Raw genomic sequence first — 23,009 nt, forward strand, 5'->3', positions numbered from 1 at the left:
TCTTTACATACATTGAATATAGACATAAATGAATAAGATAATATTGAATTATACATCTCTTAATCTTAATAAAAAAATATCTCTTTAATTATGAGATTTACAATAGAAAAAAAATTAAATATATAGAATTAAAGTCCTAATAAATGTCAAATTAAAACTAATATGATAGAATTAAAACTATTAAAGTATATATTGGAAGTTTTCTAAAATAACTACTCCACCTCAATTTTTCATTTCTTATATAATTCTTTCAAAATTATTCACTACTAGAAAGTTCAAATTTACATTATTGCATACGAATCCAACTCCATAGGTAAATTACATACAGATTACGATCCATAGATTTGTATTCATCAGTAGATTCAATTCAATATTACATACAAATTATTACCATAAATTAGTATCCGTAGATAAATTCAACATTGCATACAAATTATTACCTACAGATATAAATCTAAATCTATAAATAAATTTAATATTACCTACATATTATTATCCACGAATTCATAATTATAGTATTAGTAGTAGTAATAACATTATTAATATATATATATATAATTTAATAAAAATAGTATTAAAAAAACTATATAGTCATTATTTTAAAAAGAGAAATTATTTATTTATTTTAAGGTGAATATCCTATAAGTCTGGTATTCATATCCTTTAATAACCCCCACAAGCGTAGGAATAAATATTGATGAAACCTAACTTAGAACAAATACTTTTGAAAGATATGAACAGTACATTCATTTTAGATCTAACTAAAGAGAGAGTATGAAAAACAAAGAGTCAACCAATAAATACTAAAATCATAACAACACAAAATAAAGGTTATACATCTTTATAGAGAGAAACAACTAGAAAGACACATATCCGTCTAAAAATCTTTATCCATATCCTTTAATACTACATATATTATATATAATCTTTCAGAAATGATATATTTAAGTTTAATTCGATCTTACAAAATTGATCTAAAGGTGATAAATGTAGAATCAAAATGAAGTTGAGTTAGGTAAGTATACTCTCTCATGATTAGATTCTGGTTTCAAATCATAGATTAAAATGTGATGTAAATATTATTTGATCTGCATAAACTAATAAATAACCATGAATAGAAAATTATTATTTGTTTGCAGGAAGAGAAGCTACATTCCAACCAAAGCATTCACGAGAACTAGGTTTAATCTCACATGGTCCATCTTCAACAATCTCCCAAGAACATCGATTGTGAAAACAATATTCATCCCTTCTTTCTACATAAATGTCAAAATAATGATCACCACCTAAATAAACAAAGCGACAGAAGTACAAGGTAACAGGAAGAAAGTAATTGGGGTAAAATCGAAAACTATATGTTTCTCCAACATTAAGTACATGAACTCCCAAATCTCTGTGTTTTTCTTGGCAATGAAGAATCAAGATCTTCTTGTTCAATCTGTTGGTTATTTCAACAGTAACTTTTGTGGTAGTGATTCTGAATCTATCACTACCTTTCAATTGCAGAGCAAGAATTAACAACAGAGAGAGTATTATCATAACTTTGGAGGTTGAATCCGCCATTGTTGAATTCCTTGTTTGGTAGGGTAACTTCAAAGAACACCAATTTCTTTTATATCAACTCAAAATTCACGTAAAGACACACATATAAATAGATATATGAATAATTAAGGATCATTTATTACTATTTAATAATGTTTGTATTTTTGTTATTTAATAACATCATTTCCAATGCAAATCACAAATTTAAGATAACACATTTAGTTAAAATAGATAAAATTCTCTTATATCATGTTCCAAAAATATAATTAACTCCCACTAATTAAAAAATTTCATCAACATTTAAAATGTAAAATGTTTTCTAAACTATCCTTGCTTCTTTAGAACAAAGAGATTTTGAAAATTAAACTCCAATTAAATTAAGAGCATTTAGAGATATTCTAATTAAATATGATAAACTCCATAATTTATACTTAAGATCAACATTCAAAAAACATTTTTATGTTATTTTTATTTTTAAAACCGAAAAGAATATATGTGTTTGAGGATTTGAAATAGAATTAAACATCTTAATTATTTATGAGTGGTTTTGAAAATAGATAATACATAATAGATGAAGTAAAATTTGTGAAGATAAAGTCTAATGCGAGAGAGTATACTTACCTAAGTTAACTTCATTTTGATTTTATATTAATAATCTTTAGATTAATTTTGTGAGATCGAATTTAAATTAAATATATATTTTTTTAAAAATTATATATAATATGTAGAGTTGCCAAAAGATGATATTATCATTAACGCATAGTGATAATTTTCTTTTATTAAACATATAATATATTTATATTAGTAGGCAATATTAATAGTAAATAGCATTGCTACTATTAATAATATTAATATAAATGTTAATATTATTATTATAAATGTTAATATTATTGATGTTATTATAATTATTATTAATACTAGCAGAAGCATATATGTACCCGTATTTTTTACTTTTATATTACTATATGTGTAATTATATTAATTAAAATAATTATAAATTTATATAATAATATTCTAATTCATTATAAATTTGAGGGGTAATATTTTATTAAGATTAAGAGCGGTAAAGTTATGAAATTATCTTGCTAATTTATGTATATATAGCAATTATGCTTTTTTATTCTCTTTTATTAATTGGAAAATCTCCATAAATTTTGAGGAGAGATAAGAATGTTACACAGATAAAGTGTTATTACTTAGTTGCAGAAGCAATCTTTGTCCTACAGCAGGTGGATTCCATGGAAAACACTTTAGAGCTCCCGATATCCATCTACATGGTCCATTGCCAAGTATGTTCCAAGAACAAAGATTGTCTTTGCAGTATCCATCTCGATTTTGAACATATATATCAAAATAATGATCTCCTCCTGTCCATATAAAACGACAAAAATACAAAGTCGAAGGGAAAAAAAACTTAGGAAAAAACGAAAAACTATATGATTGTTGAACATTCAGATGTTGCACTCCGAGATCATTGTCTTTGCTTTTGCAATGAACATCCAAATATCCATTGAATATGCTATTGGTTATTTGAACTGTTACTTTGGTGGGAAGGATAGGAGCAATACTCTCACCACACTTCAGTTGCATACCAAGAAATATTGTTAACAACAAAGTATATACTAGTGTAATTTTGGACACTAAAATCATCATTGTTTGATATTGTTGCTCTAAAATTTGAATTTTTTTTATACAACATTAGATCAACTCATCTATATATACTAGCTACATATTTCACTAACATTAATAATTACAATATTAATACTATTAATAAGCACTTATATATAGAATCATACACATTTTAATAAAAAAAAATTAATAATATTAACAATGATAGTATTGATAATATTAATAACATATCAATATTAATATTAATATTAATAATAATATTAATAATAATAGTAATAATTATCATATTATTAATTTAATGATAATATTATTAATATTATTACTAATATAAACAATATTAATAGTATTAATTATAATAATAATAATTACAATATAAATAATATTAGGAGTAGCAATAATATTTTTAAAATACTAATAATGTTAATTATAATATTAAAAATACCAATAAGAATAATAATAATAATTTTAATAATATTAATAATAATATAAAGAACAATATTAATATAAAGAATACTAATAACATTATTATTGTCAATATTTTATTATAGTTATTAGAATATTATCATAATTTTGGAGATTGAATCCACCATTGTTGAATTCTGAGTAACTTCAAAGAATGCCAATTTTTTTTTATATTAACTCAGTTGTTCAAATAAATAAAATTCTCTTATATCATGTTCAAAAAATATAATTAATTCCCACTAATTAAAAAGTTTCATCAACATTTAAAATGTAAAATATTTTCTAAACTATCCTAGCTTCTTTATAACAAAGAGATTTTGTAAATTAAACTCAAATAAAATTAAGAGCATTTAAAGATAGTCTAATTAAATATGATAAACTCGATAATTTATACTTAAGATCAACATCTAAAACATTTTTATGTTATATTTAAAACTGAAAAGAATATGTGTTTGACGATTGGAGTAATGTTTTTGCTTAATCTACAAAGTTTAATACAACATTTGATCTTTGAATCCTTTCCAAGAAATTAAATAATATAATTTATGATTAATATGTCATCTAATTATCAACCTAAAATATCAAAATGATAATAGTGTTAAATACTTATTTAGGTAGATATTAATAGCAAGGTTATTATTAATAATATTCTTTATATTAATATTATTCTTTATATTATTGTTAATATTATTAAAATTATCATTAATATTATTATTGGTATTTTTAATATTATTATTAATATTATTAGTATTTCTAAAATATTATTGCTACTCCTAATATTATTTATATTATAGTTATTATCATTATAATTAATACTATTAATATTTTCTATATTAGTAATATTAATATTATTATAATTATTACTATTATTAACAATAACAATATTATTAGTATTCTTTATATTAATATTATTCTTTATATTATTATTAATATTATTATAATTATAATTAATATTATTATTAATATTATTATAATTATAATTAATATTATTATTAATATTATTAGTATTTTTAAAATATTATTGCTACTCCTAATATTAATTATACTATAGTTATTATTACTATAATTAATACTATTAATATTGTCCATATTAGTAATAATATTAATAATATTATCATTAAATTAATAATATCAATATTATTATAATTATAATTATTAATATTATTATTAAGATTGTTATTAATATTATTAATGTTATTAAAATTGTTATTATTAAAATGTGTACGATACTATTAATATTATTAATGTTAATAAAATATGTAGATAGTATAGTTGAGTAATTTATTTTTACTATGGAACCCCAAATAAATTTGTAAACGATAAATCTAAAATAAAAACTGCGATCCAAATAAAAAAAATGACATTTTCCTCATCTTTTTTAAAATATATAAATAAATATATGTTATAATTTATAATAACATTTGTAAATTTATCATATATATTATTATGTTGGTTGTGTTTCGATCAAAATAAATCTTTACAATAAACATAAAGTTTACTATCACGTAAATATTTAAGACAAATAAATTTATAATAAATTAAAATATCCCTGTATAAATTTATAATTATTTTAATAAATATGATTACACATATACTAATATAATTACAAAATGCAAATACATTTAAGCATATATTAATATTAATAATATTCATATTAATATTAATATTATTAATAGTATTAATATTAATAGTATTAATAGTATTAATGTTATTATTATTAGTATTGCGTACTAATATAAATATACTATATATTTAATAAAATAAAATTATCAAACCGTGTTAATGATAATATCATCTCTTAGCAAGTTTACATATTATATATAATTTTTCAAAAAATATAAGTTAAATTTCATTTTACAAAATGATGATTAATATAAAATCAAAATGAAGTTGACTTAAGTATACTCTCTCGCATTAGAGTTTATTTTCACAAATTTTTTATTTTATCTATTATGTATTATCTGATTTAAGATGTTCAATTTTATTTCATATCATTTTTAAGGTTTTAGATATTTAAAGACAACTTGTTAAACATTTTCATGAAAACTCGAAGTGATTCAACTTTTTTTAGTTGGATATTGACGGGTGCAATAGATATTAAGTGTTGTTGTTGGCTTGTTAAGAATTGAGTGTCGAACTTGGATAAAAGAGTTCTAAAGCAATCCATCGACTTAGGGAAAGTCTTGCGAACCAACAGAGTGCCCCTCTTTTCAATGAAATGGGGAATACTTTGCACTACAATGAGTTGTCAAATATATAGAGGCTCATCTGTGTTTTATATACATCCACGTGCTCGTCCATATTTGTAGTTTCATCATGCCGAACAATGTTCAACTCTTTCCAATTAGGTGGAAGTTGTGCTTCCATGATTTCATCAGAAAAGGGATATCTCTTAGGTTCTTCCTCCAAAATAACAGTGTGTACCAATTGGTGAAGCCTGAATGATGCATGAGTCTCTATCCAAATGAGTTGACAGTGATGGATTGACCTTCAGAGTAGATGTCTTCTCCTGATTCTATGGTTCTCTGGCTTCTAGATCCAGCCTTTGAGGCCTTGGTTCAGGTATAATCTCGGTCAATTGCTGCCTCCTTGCTCATTCTGTTCTCGAAGGATTCGCATTTCTTTCTCATTCTTTTGACTAATGACTTACATTTTCTCCTTGTTCTTTTGGTGCATCTCCGTCATTTCTTTCTGTAAAGTTTGGAACATAGTCACTTGCTCAGTCTCCGTCATTCTCTCGCTTGTCATATGCCTTGTTGATACTAATTTTTGTTCTTCAATACTATCTCAAGTTCATAGTGAGCACTAATTGTACTTGTATAAGGCCTAGATAGTACCTGTTATTGGCTGAACAATTGTTTCTCATACCTAGATCGCTCTTCCTTTATCTTTTTTCTCGTATTCGTTCTCTTGTACTTAGTCGAGGGTGACCCTGCAAAAGGTTCTCCAACGATCAAGTAAGTATTTTGTATTAAAATGAATAACCTATTGATAAAAGCATCATTTTTTTCTTGTATAATCATACTTATTTATAGTGCTTATAGTGGGTTATTTCGTTTATGGGTCATAGTTAGTGCATATCTTTGCTAGAACAATATCACCATATTTATCGCGTGTTGCAGAATTAATACCATATTACATAATTTGTCACGTATCTCTTTATATTATCTTAATGTATTAAATATATCCGGTCGGTCAGCTTCCGATACTGAGTAACATAATCCCGACCGGTACAACATTCAAATCTTATCTTCAGCATTAAGATATTTAATTAATATAAAATTTATTTTCTAACATTTTTTAATGAATCTAACCTATTAATAGATTTTGGTATCAAATTATAAATTTAAATATGATGTAAATATTATTTAATCTGCATAAATTAATAAATAACTAGGAAGATATAAAATTATTATTTGTTTGCAGGAACAAAAGCTACATTCCAATTAAAGCATTCACGAGATCTAGGTTTAATCTTACATGGTCCATTCTCAACAATCTCCCAAGAACATCGATTGTGAAAACAATAATAATCCCTTCTTTGTACATAAATGTCAAAATGATGATCACCACCTGGATATTTAAAGTGACAAAAGTACAAGGTTGCAGGAAACAAGAAATTAGGATAAAATCGAAAACTATATGTTTCACCAACATTGAGTATGTGAAATCCCAGATCTCTATGTTTTTCTTTGCAACGAAGACCCAAGAACGTCATATTCAATTTGTTGGTTATTTCAACAGTAACTTTTTTAGGAATAATTGGGTCTCCAATCTCGATACCTTTCAATTGCATAGCAAGAACTAACAAGAGAAAAAGTATTATCATAACTTTGGAGATTGAATCCACCATTATTGAATTCCTTGTTTGATAGGGTAACTTCAAAGAACACCAATTTCTTTTATATAAGCTCAGAACTCAGGTAAAAACACACATATAAATAGATATAAATAGTTGTATGAATAATTAAAGATCATTTATTACTATTTAATAATGTTTGTATTTTGTTATTTAATAGCATCATTTCCAATGCAAATCATAAATTTAAGATGACACGTTTCTTACAATAAAAATGTTTTTTAAACTTTGAAAAGCTGAAGTATAAATAAAATATATATATATATATATATATATTATAGAGTAGGTATTATAAAAACCCTTACCTTAGAACAAAACTTGCTAGAAAATCTTACAAATTATATAACTCATTAAAGACTCACATAAAATAAAACCAGACATCATAATATGATCTTGTATTGAAGATGAGTTTAAATTATTATTTTTTAAATTGGTCATTCACATGTTTAATAACAATCATAATTAGTTTGTCCTTCAAAGATAACTTAACACTCTTACAGTATAATTATATATTCATTATTTTAAGCTTAATTATATATCACTTTATCTATAAAATGGAAACTATAATAAAAATTATGTGCTCTCAAGTAAAAATGTTCAAATTTAATACAATAGGCAATGACACTTCATCTACAAAACCACATATGTATAATTTTGCTTAACAGCACATTAATATTCTCCATACAAATAAAAAAAAGTTTACAGAACATTTCTCTTGATTTTATATACCTGATGCAGAGAAAGAACACTAAAAACTAGAAAATAAAAAGTTTAGAGAAAGGAATACATGCTTGAGATTTGGTTTATTAGGAGTCATACTTAGTTTGTGAAAGCTTTTCTTAATTTTTCTTTTAAATACCACCCTTTTCCACTTTCTGTTTTCAAAAGTTTGCATAGAAATAAATGAAAACAATAAGAAACAGCAAAAACATTTTTCACTGGTTCTTGTTTTCATTTTATGTATTCAATGCTTCCTATGCAAGTCTTTAAATCAGAAAACAAAATAAAAATGACATCTTTTGTGATTAAAAATGAAAACCGAAAAATATTTTATCAAACCAAAGCAACCCCATTTTTGCATTTTTTTACCCAAAAAACTAGAGCATGTCATGGATCTCAATCCCATTATAGTAGGAGGGAGCAACATGGCAAGCAAGTTAGAGATAATTTTTGGTGATAGCCTCTTCCAGCTCTTGAAAGTCCCATGCATCATCAGCTGAATACTGCCCTGAAGATAAGAAGAGAACCATATAAACATTTTTACAGAATCAGTCTTGGAAGTCACACCTCAACTGGAAGCCCACTTACCAATTGAATCTCTTCGGAGAGCAGTTAAATGAGCACAGCTGCAAAATTACAACAAAAGGTCAACAATAGCAACTCGACTTTGGTTTTGGAGGATATTAGAGTATTTTCTCGTCTTCATGACCATTCATTTTTGCACCAACTGAATACTTCAGACTAAAAGTAAAACATCGACTTCATTCGAAATATTTAATATTAGATCTGGTGAATCCAAATTACCCATGTTGGATCTCTAGCAGGAAAGAACTAAATTATCATGGACTATTATAAAGGCAAGAAGAACACTAAATCAACAGATAAATGAAGTAATGAAATCATAACAAGAGATTGACAATATTTCTACAAGCCATGTTGCTCTCGTAATGACTGTGTCATGTTGTTCTCGTTATGAGAAAGAAAATGCAAAAAAAAAAGGAATAATAAACTAATACCTGTCAAGAGCCTTCCCAAAATCTGCACAAAGTGACCGAATATATGTCCCTTTGGAACATGTCACTCTAAAAATCAAATTTTGTCTGCAAAAAATAATAACACAGATATATTAGGTTAAAAATAAAACAAGCAAGGAGTTTAGAATGGAGAGTACTAGACGACTACCTGTCACTTAAGCTGCGCTCCGTGTCAAACTGAAAAATTGAAATTCGTCTAGGTGAAAGTTCAATGCTTTCTCCTCTTCTTGCTTTCTCATACATCTTTTCACCTCCAACCTATCAAGACATAGTGACAACATGTAAGGAACTGGGCAAATTTTGTCAAGAATTAACATAAAAAACCACAACAGCAACAAGAGAAGTCTTTTTTTTCCAAACGGTGAAGCCAGTTTATGAAGTAAACAATGCTATCCTGTTTTCTCACAAACCAAGTCTTTTGAAAAGAGAAATTTTCCCAGTGCTAAACTGCTGCAGAAATGAATCATGATGGTGATAATATTGATGCATTAAAAACTAAACTAAGTTTAAAACTAGTTACAAATAATATATTGAGTTGCAATTTTTGACACCAAAAATATTTAAATTAATAAAGTATTCTCAATTAACAATTACACATCACATACAAATTTAATACCTTAAAAATATTGTAATGACGTATAAGGCAAAAAATACTTTAGCACCTTGCCCAAACCATAATTTAGAAGAAATTATTAAAGTCAAATGATTCAAGAAAGGCAAAAGTTCTTACTTTAATAGCTGAGAACATAGGAGGAACTTGCCAAATCTCACCACAGAAAGACAAAGCATTCCTCTTTATATCCTCATCTTTGATATGCTCCCATGGCTCACGTTGAATGACCTACAAATTAGGTTAGACTATGAGGGAAAAATATTGCAAATGTTTAAAATTTAAACATAAACGTACTGTCATAATAAATGCAAGTTTTAATTCTCCATTACCGGACTAATGAGTCACATTACAATGACAAGCATGCAACATTCCGTTCTTGAACATTGTTCAAGTTTCAAGCAGCACATACAATATTCAGACATGCTTTGTTCAAAGTGTGATTTTAAACACAAATTCAGACATATATTGATCAAACAGTTATTATTTTGCGTGACACACTGCTGAATGGGTGTGTTGAAGTTGAATCCATGCTAACTGGTATCTCCATTTTCATAATGCACATACGGGCTTTCAGCACAAGTTGATGACTGGCTAGTGGCTGTGTCCTTTGTAAAAGATTCAAAGTTTTCAAGCTAAGCAGAAACTTGAAAATAAAGAAGTCATTAGTTATTTATCCCTCTCCTAATGGCTCAACTTACTAAATTGAGAGTTTCTTTTGGCTTGGGTGATTTGTTGAGATTTAAAGATCAAGTGATTCTTATTGCAGCCAAAGCAATCTTGACAAAATGTTCTAAATTTCAATTGACAAAAAAGTCATTCATTTTTTTGCTGAAAAGGTTATTATACATGAATTTATCTTGTTCCATTGATGGGTAAAAGTACATTTTTTTCTGGTTCATAACGATGAGAAAACTAAATTAACTCACTGGTGAGTCAGCATCCCATGTTGAAGTAGCCTCCCCCAAGCGGAAAACCCCACTATAACCCTTAACCATTCCTTGATATCTGAAACAAAGAAGTTCAAGTATCCAGAAAAGTTACTCGAATAAAACATTTTAACAACAAATAAAAACTATAAGATAGTGAAACAGGCAATACTATTAAGTACTCAAACAGGAAACTTTCAAATTTTCAATCACCTGTCTACCAGTTTCGTTGCCTTGCCAACACATACAATCAATAAACCAGTAGCCATCGGGTCAAGGGTCCCAGCATGACCTACCTGCAAAATCAACTATATAAGTCTTCACAGAGAAGCAAACAAAAATAAAGATATGCGGTGGAAAGAACCTTTTTCACTTTGACAAGGCGACGTAGCTTTCCACAAACCGTGAATGAAGTCCAACCTGCCAAAGAGTTACATCCCAGTTCAATTTCGTTGCCACGCCAAAAAATATCAATTCTTCCAGACCTTTCAAGTTTACAATGCCTTTTTATAAAATGAAAATTTGAGAAAAAAAACTGCGGCTATATATATCTACTGCAATAGTTGTCATTCGTGAGCATCAACCGTACTCCCCCCGCCCAGAAAATTATTATATAGTCTGACAAAACCACGTATCCATAGTCCTGACCAATCTCTAAATGAAATATGTCCATAGTTATTTATTAAATGTTAGTCTCCTACAGATTGGTAGTAACTATGGTAGTTTTAGATCATATAATAAATTCTTCTTCACCCATAAGTCCAAAACCATGTAATAGTTTCTCCCCTGCCCAGAATAAAACGTGCATGCATTTTACACCATCTATTCCATAGTGCACAGGTAACTACAGTTTCATCGTGAAGCACAGAAATGAATGTAGTATAATGTGTAATGTTAAGTTGACCTTTCGGTTTGTTGACCAAAACCACAGTGCCATGCGGACTATCCCACACAGGAGGAAGACCAGTCCTCCTTGACGAAAGAAAAGGCTCTCCAACTTGAACATCCTTGCCACTACCAGGAACCTTCTTCAAACCCTTGAAGAACTCCTCAACCTTCTTCTCCTTCACTTCTCTACTTCCACGCTCACCCTCCTCGCCCTTCTCTTTCCCCTCGAAAAACACCAACTTCTCATCAACACCAACACCTTTCTTCCTACCCTCGCCCTTTCCATCTGCATCAACATTAACATTTGCAGCATTCACATTCGACTGCCCCGGTTGGAGAAAGGCCTTGTCAAGCGATTGGTCAGGAAAGTACTTCTTCTCCAACTGATAAACCATCTTGTAATGCTTGTCCTTCTCCCAGGGATACGTAAACGCGTCGTGGAAGTACAACTCTTCCTCCCTCTTGTGCAGCGTGGGGAATTCCACCACCTCGGGCTTCAACTCCACAAACGCCTCATCACGGCGCCCCGCCTCGTCTTGGTCGGAATCGGAGCCGTACATCCTCTTCCTGCGCTTGTTGTAGTACTTCCTCTGCGCCTTGTCGAGTTGGGGGCGAGTCTCGGAAGTGGGGTCGTCGGGTTCCGGTGAGTCAATTGGTCGAACAGTTGGTGGGCGAGGGTAAGCTGGACGATTGATGATGAGCTCATATTGGAGAGGATATGGGGTTGTGGAGAGAGGTCTTGGGCGTGAAAAGGGAAAGGAGGAAGAAGAAGAAAGCGTTGGAAAGAGTCTGTAACAATGGCAGAAGAAGAATCCGAGCTTCGTGGAGGGCATGGGTTGGGAATGGAAGAAGAAAAAAGATGAAATGTTGGATAGAGAAAGAGAAGTGGGTTTCAGCATTTTACCTCTCAATCAAATCAAAACCACACCAAATTCCTCAAAACTGAACTCACACTAATCTTCTCTTCTACTTTTCTTTTCTTTTTTTTCTCTCCACCACTTTCATGTTCTAACTAAAAAACTAAGCTTAAATTAAAATTTAAGTTTTCATGCATCAACAATTTTAATTGAGTTAGTATTAAGAAAAATTATTAGAGTCCAAAAAAAATATATTTTTTAATTGAAAATACTCAATAGAACAAAATTTTAAAATAATCAAATCTAAAAGGAAATTTAAAACTTAATTAATTTGTTTATTGATTAACATGTGCAAGTAAAGATAATGTAAGGTATGGTAACGTCACCTCAATAAACAAATCAAATTATATCAAAAATATATAAAAATGTTACACACAATAAACAAATCAAACTATATTAAAAAAATATAAAAATGTTAGACACTTAAGAGAAAATTAAAAATAATTATTTTTTTATAAAAAAATATTTAATTAAACCTAAAATAAATAAATGAATAGTGTACATTCAAAGTATATGCTACCTTAGTTTACGTAATCAAGGTGGAATTTGGGATTTTGTTTAATCTACTATAGCATAATTCACAATAATAAATGTTCGTTTAATCCGTATAGCATAACTCACAATAGTAAATATAGAACAAAATAAATGTTTTATAATTATAAAGCTCAAGAGAACAAAATGGTTAAATATGTTTTTCGTCCCTGAATTTTCATGTAAAATTGATTTTTGTTTCTATTTCAAATTTTAGATTTCTTGGATACTTGTAATTGAAATTGGTCATTGTTAGTTTTTTTTTATCTGTGAACAACGAGTGTGGCTAGGATGTTAGAATATTTTATGTTAACTCATCACTAACATGAATCTTATAATATTATAATACAATCCACGTTGAAAAATCATTTATTACGGAAAAATAAACACTAATAAGGACTCATTTTCTTTACCACAAATATCCAAGAGGTCTAAAGTTTGAACTATAAACAAAAACTAAATTCGTGTTATAGTACATGAAAAAAAAACATATTTAGCCCTAAAAAAAACTTCAGAACATAAGTATTTGTTAATGTTGGATTTGATAAGAATCGAAAAAATGCGATAAACAAAAGTAGAGAATGGAATAAAAATAATACAATCACATCTTCATATAATATCGTCCATTATTTCATTATATCACTATTTAATTTCCATAAATTTGGAAAAGGAAATTAAAAAGAAGTAACATAAAGAAATGATCTTCATGCTCATAAGCTACCTACTTCCAAGAGAGATACCTTCTATTGATTCCACAAAAAAACATTCATTGTTCTTTGGAATAATCTTACAGGGTCCACTATAAAATATATCTCAATGACATTCAACACATTTATCTCTATCTTGTACATAAATGTCGAAATAATGACTTGCTCCTACCCATACAAAGCGACAAAAGTACAAGGTAACATTGAAAAAGAAATTAGGTCTAAAAACAAAAGTGTATGTTTCCTCAGCCTTCAATGTGTGAGCCCCGAGATCATTGTGCTTGTCTTTGCAATGAACAGTCAAGTTATCGTGAACTAGAAAATTGGTTATTGCGACATGCACTTTGGAGGGAAGAAGCCCTTCTTCTCCTCCACCCTCACTCCCTTTCAATTGCGACGGAAGAAGTGTTGTTAAAAACAAAGAAAGTAATAACATCATTTTGGATAATGATACCATGCTTTCTCAATAACTTTTACAATAACTTTTAAGTGAATGAGTTTGTGGATATATAAAGTAAATTTCTTTCCCACTCCAACACTAAAAAACAACTACTCTATGATTAAATTTTGAAAAAACTATATTATATTATAATATAATAATTTATTATTTAAGTGTTAAGTGAATGAAACTTGTGGTAATGAAAGTTAAAATTGATAAAAAAAAAGCTAGAAACGGAAAGAGATAAAATATTTTGCTAATTAGTTTTTTTTTAAAATTAAAAATAACGTTTAGAATATCAATTTTTTATTATATTATTTGAATGACACTAATATATAATAATATTGTAACGCAAATAGTAAATTATTAACAGTTATAAATCAAATTATAACTATCAACTTTAATGGAATAATTTAGCATGTGAAAACTAATAGTTTTTAATTTTTTAATTAGAAATATTAGTTAATTAAAAACTTATAAAATATTTACATGATTCATTTGTTTTTAATATATAGATTAAAAAATAAAAATAAGAAAATTATTAGTGTCATTGTTTTAAAAAAAAAAGACTTATTATTTTGTGGGGACCAATAACGAATCACTCGTGTAAAACTCACACTTCAATCATTATTTATTTATACATTTTTTAAAATTTGTTGATAAATAAATGCTTATAAGACATGAAACTAATGTTTTCATAGTAATGTGCGAACGTCTTTAATGCATTAATAAATTCAATTAAGACTAATTTATTACTAGTTAGTATTTATTATTTATTTAATGAAGCATTAATGTTTTTATTCATTTAAGAGATATTACATCATTTTCAAGACTTAAAGATGTTATAAGATTAATATTATTCGTTAATATTTAATTTTTGTTATAAATATATTTTATGTTGATTTATTATTAAGAAAAAACACTGATAAAAAAATACTTTAATAATTTTGTTCTTATAAGTATTAAAAAGTTTAAAGTTTAAATTATGGACAATGATCAATTTCACATCATATTATATAGAAAAAATATATATATATTTAATCCAAATATTAATTAGAATGTTAGTTTTATAAAACTTCTATATTAAGCTAAACATTGAAAAAAAAAATAGTTTAAAAGTAATATGACATGGAGTGAATCATAAGAAAAAAAAAGTAAATTAAAACTTTTTGAAATAATCTTACAGCTGGAAATGACCCAATTAAAGTGAATGAAATTAAATAAAATCTTAATTATAAAAAAAGGTTTAAATATTAGTAAAAAAATTCTTATCCTTTAATCAAGTTTCATCAATGAACATTCAATAAGGTGATATGAGTTATTAGTAATATTCATCTATGCATATTTATGATGTTCAAACTTGTTTAGTATTTTAATTTGAATTATATATTTTGATTTCATAGTAATCATTCAATATTCTTTTACTCTCATAATAATAGTATGTTTGAGTGATAAATTGTAGAAGATAGTTTGATTTTATATATAATTTATAGTATGTTTATGATAAAAATAAGTTATATGTATAAAGAATTAAAAAAAAAAGTAAACAATTCAAATTTTTGAAAAATTAAAGAGTTTAATGGAAAATTATGATTTCACAACTCTAGAATTATATATAGTGATGGTTTAGACAAAAATATATATATAATAAAAGATAAATTTGTAATTAAATAATATAAAAAATATTAAAATAATAGTATTTTTTAAAAAACAAAGAAGTTATTTTTCAATATCAGGGTTAACTTAATATGATTATCTTTCAATTGAATGCTTTCTCCATTGAGATTCTTTTTATGAAATCAAACAGTATTTTCATTTTTCTGTGAAAATTGTAATTTTTTTCCCGATAATCGTAATTTTGATATTTAATGAAAATGAAAACACTTCATTCAAATAAATAAAAAATCAACAACAGTAAAGTAAAAACTTATTGAAATAAAACATTTAAAAACTCAAACAATTTCAAATGCAAACAATTCAAAATATCATAAAAAAAATGTAAATTTTCTTATTCAAATAGAAAGCAATATTTTTTGTTCGAAGTTTCGTTATTTTATTTTTAAAAGACATTTGAATGAATTAAGAAAAATATATTATATAAACTATCATTCATCTTAATTTTTTTTAACGATGTAAGACTATTAAATGTATCAAAGAAAAAGTAATAAATTCTCCTTATTTATGATATTATTCTACACCATGAAGGGAGAATATAAAAGTTACAGAAAAAAACCATGTTTGATTCCTAAAGGTATATATATACTCATTTGTCATTCCAGCGGAAGCATTGAGGAGATACGAAATTAATCCTACAAGGTCCTTTCTCGAATATACTCCAGTAACAAACATGATCAGGACAATCATCTCGATCTTGTCTATAAATATCAAAATAGTAACTCGAACTTGCAAAATAAAACTTACAAAAGTACAATGTTACCTTTTTAAAGATATTAGGAGTAACAACAAAACTGTATGTTTCACCAGTTTTGATTATCTGAGCCCCAAGATCATGGTGTTTATCCTTGCAGTGAACAATCAAGTGTTGCTTCAGCATGTTCGTCATTTCAATGGTTACTTTAGGTCGAAAAAATCCATCTTTTGCTTCAGAAACCACCACTCCACCATCATTGCCTTTCACTTGCATGCCAAGAACCATGGTTAGCAGCAGATAAAGTAATGAGACCATCCTTGCAAAATGATAATCATTTAACTGTCACTTTCTTCATATATAGAACCCTACAAATATACCTTTGTTTTATGCATGGATTTAATGCACGATGAAAAACTAATTAAGAATCATTTATTGCTTTTTAACGTTTGTGTTTTTGTTTGATGAAATATACGTTTTCTACACAAACAAACATTGACCTCATTCATATACCAATTCTAATAATGTCAATGAGTTTGTCTTCCCACTTTTCAAGGACCAAAAACATTTGGTTTTTTCACAAAATTGGTGAAAACTTTTTCTGGTATTATCAAAATGGTAAGTTTTTATTTATTTGTTGAAACGGATGAGTCGTGCAATGGAGGTACGATTTTATTTGAAAAAAATGTTTAATACTAATATAATTTTCAACTCTTGTCATTCAATAAAATTAAAGTTTTCGTAAAACAAGAAAATAATTTTTTATTAAAAAGTAACACATAAATCGTGAGAAACTACACAAGTCTGTTTTGGATTAGTGATTATGGTTAATCAAAATGAATGATACAAATAATGGTTAATCAAAAGGGTAAAAAGTAGCATAAGGAAATTATTTTCATGTTCATAAGCTACCTACTTCTAATAGAGGTACCTTCTAATTATTCCACAAAAAACATTCATTGTTCTTTGGATAAATCTTACATGGTCCTCTCTCAAATATGTCCCAATGATACTCAACACATTTATCTCTATCTTGTCTATAAATGTCAAAATAATGACTTACTCCTATCCATACAAAGCGACAAAAGTACAAGGTAACATTGAAAAATAAATTAGGTCTAAAAATAAAAGTGTATGTTTCCTCGGCCTTCAATGTGTGAACCCCAAGATCATTACGCTTGTCTTTGCAATTAACAGTCAAGTTATCGTGAACTAAGAAATTGGTTATTGCAACATGCACTTTGGAAGGAAGAAACTCTTCTTCTCCTCAACCCTCACTCCTTTTCAATTGCAAAGGAAGAAGTGTTGTTAAAAACAAAGAAAGTAATATCATTTTGGAGAATGAGACCATACTTTTTCAATAACTTTTTAAGTGAATGAGTTTGTGGATATATAAAGTAAATTTTCTTTCACACTCTAACCCTAAAAAACAACTACTCTACAATATTTTTAAAAAAATTATATTATATTACAATAAAATAACAATTTATTAAGTGTTAAGTAATGGAAATGGTGTTAAGTGTTAAGTGAATGAAACTATAGAAAAAGTTGGAGTTGATAGAGAAGCTAGAAACGTAACTAGATAAAATATGTTACTATATTTTTAAATAAAAAAACGTTTAGAATATAATTTTTTATTATATTATTTGAATGACACTAATATATAATAATATTGTAACGCAGATAGTAAATTATTAACAGTTATAAATCAAATTATAACTAACAACTGTAATGGAATAATTTAACATGTGAAAACTAATAGTTTTTAATTTTTTTAATTAGAAATATTAATTAATTAAAAACTTATAAAATATTTACATGATTCATTTGTTTTTAATATATATATATATATTAAAAAATAAAAATAAGAAAATCATTAAAAATAGAAATTTCATTGTTTTAAGAAAAAGACTTATTATTTTGTGCGAACGAACAACGAATCACTCGTGTAAAACTCACACTATTTTTTTTTTTTATTATAAAGTTTTCGTGTTAGGCATCACTATGCAACTTGACATCTCAACTAAGCTGACACCTCAAGTAACAACAATCATCTGCCATCACATGAAAAAAAATATTATTAAAAAAAAAGAAAAAAGAAAGAAAATACAAAAATATGGGGGGACTAGACCAAAACCCATATGTTAACACAAACGATACATAGGTAGATTATACCTATTTATAAAGAATTCTAAGAACAGACTAGCTGGGAGTCTATTATACCTATTCATAAAACTCACACTATTATTTACTTAGACATTTTTTAAAATTTGTTGATAAATAAATGCTTATAAGACATGGAACTAATGTTTTCATAGTAATGTGCGAACGTCTTTAATGCATTAATGAATTCAATTAAGACTAATTTATTACTAGTTAGTATTTATTATTTATTTAATGAAGCATTAATGTTTTTATTCATTTAAGAGTTATTACATCATTTTCAAGACTTAAAGATGTGATAAGATTAATATTCTCTTTAATATTTTTTTTTATTGGCATAAATATATTCTATGTTGATTCATCACATATTATAATATTATAATATATATTTCATGTTAAAATATTTATTTGTTGTGTAAGAAGAAAAAAACACTAAATTTTCTTTTTATAAATATCTAAAAAGTCAAAAGTTTAAACTATGAACAATAATCAATTTCATGTTATAGTATATAGAGAAAAAGAATATACTTAATCCAAATATTAATTAGAATGTTAGTTTTATAAAACTTCTATATTAAGCTAAAAATTGAAAAAAAGTAGTTTAAAAGTAATATGACATGGAATGAATCATAAGAAGAAAAAAATAAATTAAAATTTTATGAAATAATCTTACAACTATAAATGACCCAAATAAAGTGAATGAAATAAAATAAAATCTTAATTCTAAAAAACTCGTTTAAACATTAGTAAAAATTTCTTATCCTTTAATCAAGTTTCTTCAATGAACATTCAATAAGGTGATCCGAGTCATTAGTAATATTCATCTATGCATATTTATGATGTTGAAACTTGTTAATTCTACTTGCATTTGTATTTATGAGTTTTAACTTTTATGGTACCATAAATTTGGGTTCACACTTATTATCATTATTTTTAATAGCCACTATGATAATTATATGGGTCACGAAGCTTGGGATGATGACAAATAAAAAATAGCCTTAAAAATTTGATATGATATTTAGATGTTAAGAAATTAGTAATTAGGATATTTTGTAAATTTTTTTTAGTAATTTTGTAAATTTTCTTATCGAAATACAAAGCAATATTTTTCTTTTCAAGTTTTGTAAAAAATTTAATGGATTAAAAAAGAAAAGTGTATATAAGCTAACAGAGAAAAAGTAATACATTTTCATTATTTATGATATCATTCTACACCATGAAGGGAGAATGTAAAAGTTACAGAAAAAAACCATGTTTGATTCCTGAAGATATATATGTATATATATATATACTCAGTTTTCATTCCAGCCGTAGCATTGACGAGATTTGAGATTAAGCCTACAAAGTCCATCCTCAAATATGCCCCAGTAACAATCATGACCAGGACAATTATCTCGATCTTGTCTATAAATATCAAAATAGTGACTTGAACTTCCAAGATAAAACTTACAGAAGTACAATGTTACCTTTGCAAAGACATTAGGAGTAACAACAAAGCTGTATGTTTCACCAGTGTTGATTGTATGAGCCCCGAGATCATGGTGCTTGTCCTTGCAGTGAACAATCAAGTGCTCCTTCTCTATGAAATTCATCATTTCAATGAGTACTTTCGATGGAAAAAGTCCATCTTTTGCTTCAAAAGCCACCACTCCACCATCAATGCCTTTCACTTGCATGCCAAGAACCATGGTTAGCAAGAGATAAAGTATCGACACCATCCTTGCACAATGATAATCATTTAAGTGTCACTTTCTTCATATATAGAACCATTAAATACACACATTGTTTTATGCATGGTTTAATGCACGACGAAAAACTATTAAGAATCATTTATTGCTTTTTAACGTTTGTGTTTTTGTTTGATGAAACATGCGTTTTCTACACAAACAAACATTTGCCTCATTCATATACCAATTATAATAATGTGAATGAATGATAACATTGAAGTTGTGTTGATGTTAGATGACTTTTTCAAACAAAATCGTGTCACCATGACACAATTTATCCATTTCATTAAATAAAAGAAAAATATTAATTTTCATACTCTCTAATAACAATTACACCAATTATATGAAAAAACAAAGATATTTTATGTAATCATGGAATAAAAAATTAATAAATTCAAGTTATTGTATTATTTTTTTAATTAAAAAATTATATATAATTAAACGATATTATTATCTTGAATATTAATTTTATAAAATGATATTTTATCGGTAATTAACAATAACGGTAGAGTCAGAACATTTTATTTGAAAGACAAAAATATAAAAACTAAAATTTAATGTTTTTAAATCTATTAAAATAAAAATTATAAAAGAAGGAAACTTATTCCACGTTAGTTTATCAAACTATTATAAAATTCAATGAAAATAAATTAAAAAATATAATTTGTGTAATTTTATTCTCATCTCCTTTTTTTAAAAAAAAAAATCTAAAAGGGTTTGGTTATTGGGATTAAAATTTGGAAATTAAAATTTAGAAATTAAAAGTTAGAATAAAATAAGTAAGAAAACGAAAAAGGTGTAGAAAGAAAGGGAAAGGGTAGTAGCGGCATATTTGAAGAAATTGAAAATCGAAAAATAAAAAACTCGCGGTCTCTCCCATTATTCAAAATGGAAGACGACCACCAATGGGAGCTCTGCAACGACGACGGTTTCGTCTTCAAGCGCAAGCGCCGCCGCATCGACCCTCCGCCGCCGGACGAGGAAGACGAAACGGCGGCGGACAACCTTCGGAGAGAGCGGAAGAAAAAAACCCTACTCAAGCTCAGATCGAAGTACGAGAAAGAGATTCTTCACTGGGAATCATTGTCGAACACCTTGCGCGCACTGCAACAACGCACCACTCTCCACTCTAATCATCAACAACAGCAACAGCCACAACGACTAAACCAAGCCCAATCCCTCCCTTCCACTTCCTCCCCCCTCCTCCGCGACCTCCTATTGCAGGTAAACCCTAATTCGCTAAATCCAGGTTCTACGTGAAATTTTAGGGTTTATAATTGAATTGGATGGAATGTGGATGCGATAATGAGCTGAGTGCGTGCTTGAATTGCACAGGTGGAAGCGCAGGAAGCGATAATTCGTGATGTGTCGAATTTATGCGACGTGGCAGAAGCTGTGTGCGTTAAGAGAGAAGAACAGTTTAAACAAACCTTGTTTGATCTTCCAATTTGGGCGTCACCGAATGACCTCATGGAAGTGCTATGTGGTGATGATGATGATGATTGAAGCCGCTATTGCTTCGCACAATAGCACAACCGATTTTATTATCTGTAAGTGTAACTCTAGCACAGTGACTTCGTGTAGATTAGGCATTTGGCAGAGTGGTAAATATATTTTTAGATTGATTGTGTTATGATGAATATTAAACCTTTTTAGGCTGATGAATCATGAGCATATATATGATGAGTTTAGAAAAAGGGAGGGGAAGAGGGAATCTGTGGTTTTGTATAAAGTTCATTAATTTCTAGAATCTAATTATGTGATTGATTTCTTAGTGTTTCTCATTTGAGTATATGATGAACATTGCTTCTGTTTATCCTTACTACTGGACGACCTTCAAGGTATGATGATACGATACCATGAATTTATTGTATGAGGCATCTTATGCACCAGTTCTTCAATTTATTTTTGTGTATCCATATACTTTAGGATATACCATCGATACACATCGATGAGGTAGCCAAACCTATGAAATATAGATACTTTTATGAGACAATTTATAAAAAAATGTGATTTTGATTTGGATTCTCACAGGTTTATATGTTTTTAAATATGTATCGTATGTTACTATTTTGATAAAATAAGTGTAGCTTACTTATTGTATTTTGTATATCAAGGTATATTGTTGTTGTAGATCAAAATGTGACGCCCTTAAAAATAGAATCTCTGTAGTTCTGTTTTTATTTGACTAGTTGAGTAATGAAATTTATGTATGGTTTGAAGTCATGAAACATTGTAGACAAGTTAGGGATTAGAAGTTGAAAATGATTTAAGAAATGAAGTTACATATGAAAGAAATGAGTAAGTCTAATATAAGAAAATGGTACACAAAGCGTAGTCAATTCATCCTCTCAATACTTCTGAGTTTGCTGAATTTAGAATAAAGGTTCAAATTTTTTTCAAATACATGATAGTTGGAAGAACCCTCTGAGGTTTGATTATGTGTACGTATGCCTCTTCTTCCTAAGCCACTGCCTTACAATT

General features: G+C 27.4%; 4 protein-coding genes across 4 annotated transcripts; 1 reads left to right on the forward strand and 3 right to left on the reverse strand.

Moving 5' to 3' along the window:
* Positions 1–8,054: 8,054 nt before the first annotated feature.
* LOC137836648 (uncharacterized) lies at positions 8,055–12,737 on the reverse strand. Its single transcript, XM_068645321.1, has 9 exons — positions 11,690–12,737; positions 11,150–11,205; positions 10,999–11,081; positions 10,786–10,864; positions 9,977–10,087; positions 9,395–9,504; positions 9,229–9,312; positions 8,801–8,838; positions 8,055–8,720 (listed from the first exon to the last, which is right to left on the reverse strand). Exons 1-9 carry the CDS (start codon positions 12,570–12,572, stop codon positions 8,650–8,652), a joined length of 1,515 nt encoding a protein of 504 aa, XP_068501422.1. The 5' UTR covers positions 12,573–12,737; the 3' UTR covers positions 8,055–8,649.
* Positions 12,738–16,530: 3,793 nt separating this feature from the next.
* Positions 16,531–16,923, reverse strand: LOC137836557 (S-protein homolog 2-like). Its single transcript, XM_068645223.1, has one exon. It carries the CDS (start codon positions 16,921–16,923, stop codon positions 16,531–16,533), a length of 393 nt encoding a protein of 130 aa, XP_068501324.1.
* Positions 16,924–20,090: 3,167 nt separating this feature from the next.
* On the reverse strand, positions 20,091–20,486 carry LOC137836558 (S-protein homolog 2-like). Its single transcript, XM_068645224.1, has one exon. The coding sequence runs from the start codon at positions 20,484–20,486 to the stop codon at positions 20,091–20,093; it is 396 nt and encodes a 131-aa protein (XP_068501325.1).
* Positions 20,487–21,331: 845 nt separating this feature from the next.
* LOC137836650 (uncharacterized) lies at positions 21,332–22,341 on the forward strand. Its single transcript, XM_068645323.1, has 2 exons — positions 21,332–21,749; positions 21,861–22,341. Exons 1-2 carry the CDS (start codon positions 21,414–21,416, stop codon positions 22,029–22,031), a joined length of 507 nt encoding a protein of 168 aa, XP_068501424.1. The 5' UTR covers positions 21,332–21,413; the 3' UTR covers positions 22,032–22,341.
* The last annotated feature ends 668 nt before the right edge of the window (positions 22,342–23,009 follow it).

Source organism: Phaseolus vulgaris, chromosome 4, assembly GCF_000499845.2.
Source record: "Phaseolus vulgaris cultivar G19833 chromosome 4, P. vulgaris v2.0, whole genome shotgun sequence".
NCBI lineage: Eukaryota > Viridiplantae > Streptophyta > Magnoliopsida > Fabales > Fabaceae > Phaseolus > Phaseolus vulgaris.

What these genes read in the sequence shown, in the direction of transcription:
- LOC137836648 (XM_068645321.1), bottom strand. Translation starts at nt 12,572, where the DNA reads ATGCTGAAACCCACTTCTCTTTCTCTATCCAACATTTCATCTTTTTTC. An exon ending in CATGGGATGCTGACTCACCA is followed by an intron (nt 10,088 to 10,785) that starts GTGAGTTAATTT and finishes CCTAATTTGTAG; the next exon opens with GTCATTCAACGTGAGCCATG. An exon ending in TCTCCGAAGAGATTCAATTG is followed by an intron (nt 8,721 to 8,800) that starts GTAAGTGGGCTT and finishes TCTTATCTTCAG; the next exon opens with GGCAGTATTCAGCTGATGAT.
- LOC137836557 (XM_068645223.1), bottom strand. Translation starts at nt 16,923, where the DNA reads ATGGTTCTTGGCATGCAAGTGAAAGGCAATGATGGTGGAGTGGTGGTT.
- LOC137836558 (XM_068645224.1), bottom strand. Translation starts at nt 20,486, where the DNA reads ATGGTTCTTGGCATGCAAGTGAAAGGCATTGATGGTGGAGTGGTGGCT.
- LOC137836650 (XM_068645323.1), top strand. Translation starts at nt 21,414, where the DNA reads ATGGAAGACGACCACCAATGGGAGCTCTGCAACGACGACGGTTTCGTC. An exon ending in TCCGCGACCTCCTATTGCAG is followed by an intron (nt 21,750 to 21,860) that starts GTAAACCCTAAT and finishes TGAATTGCACAG; the next exon opens with GTGGAAGCGCAGGAAGCGAT.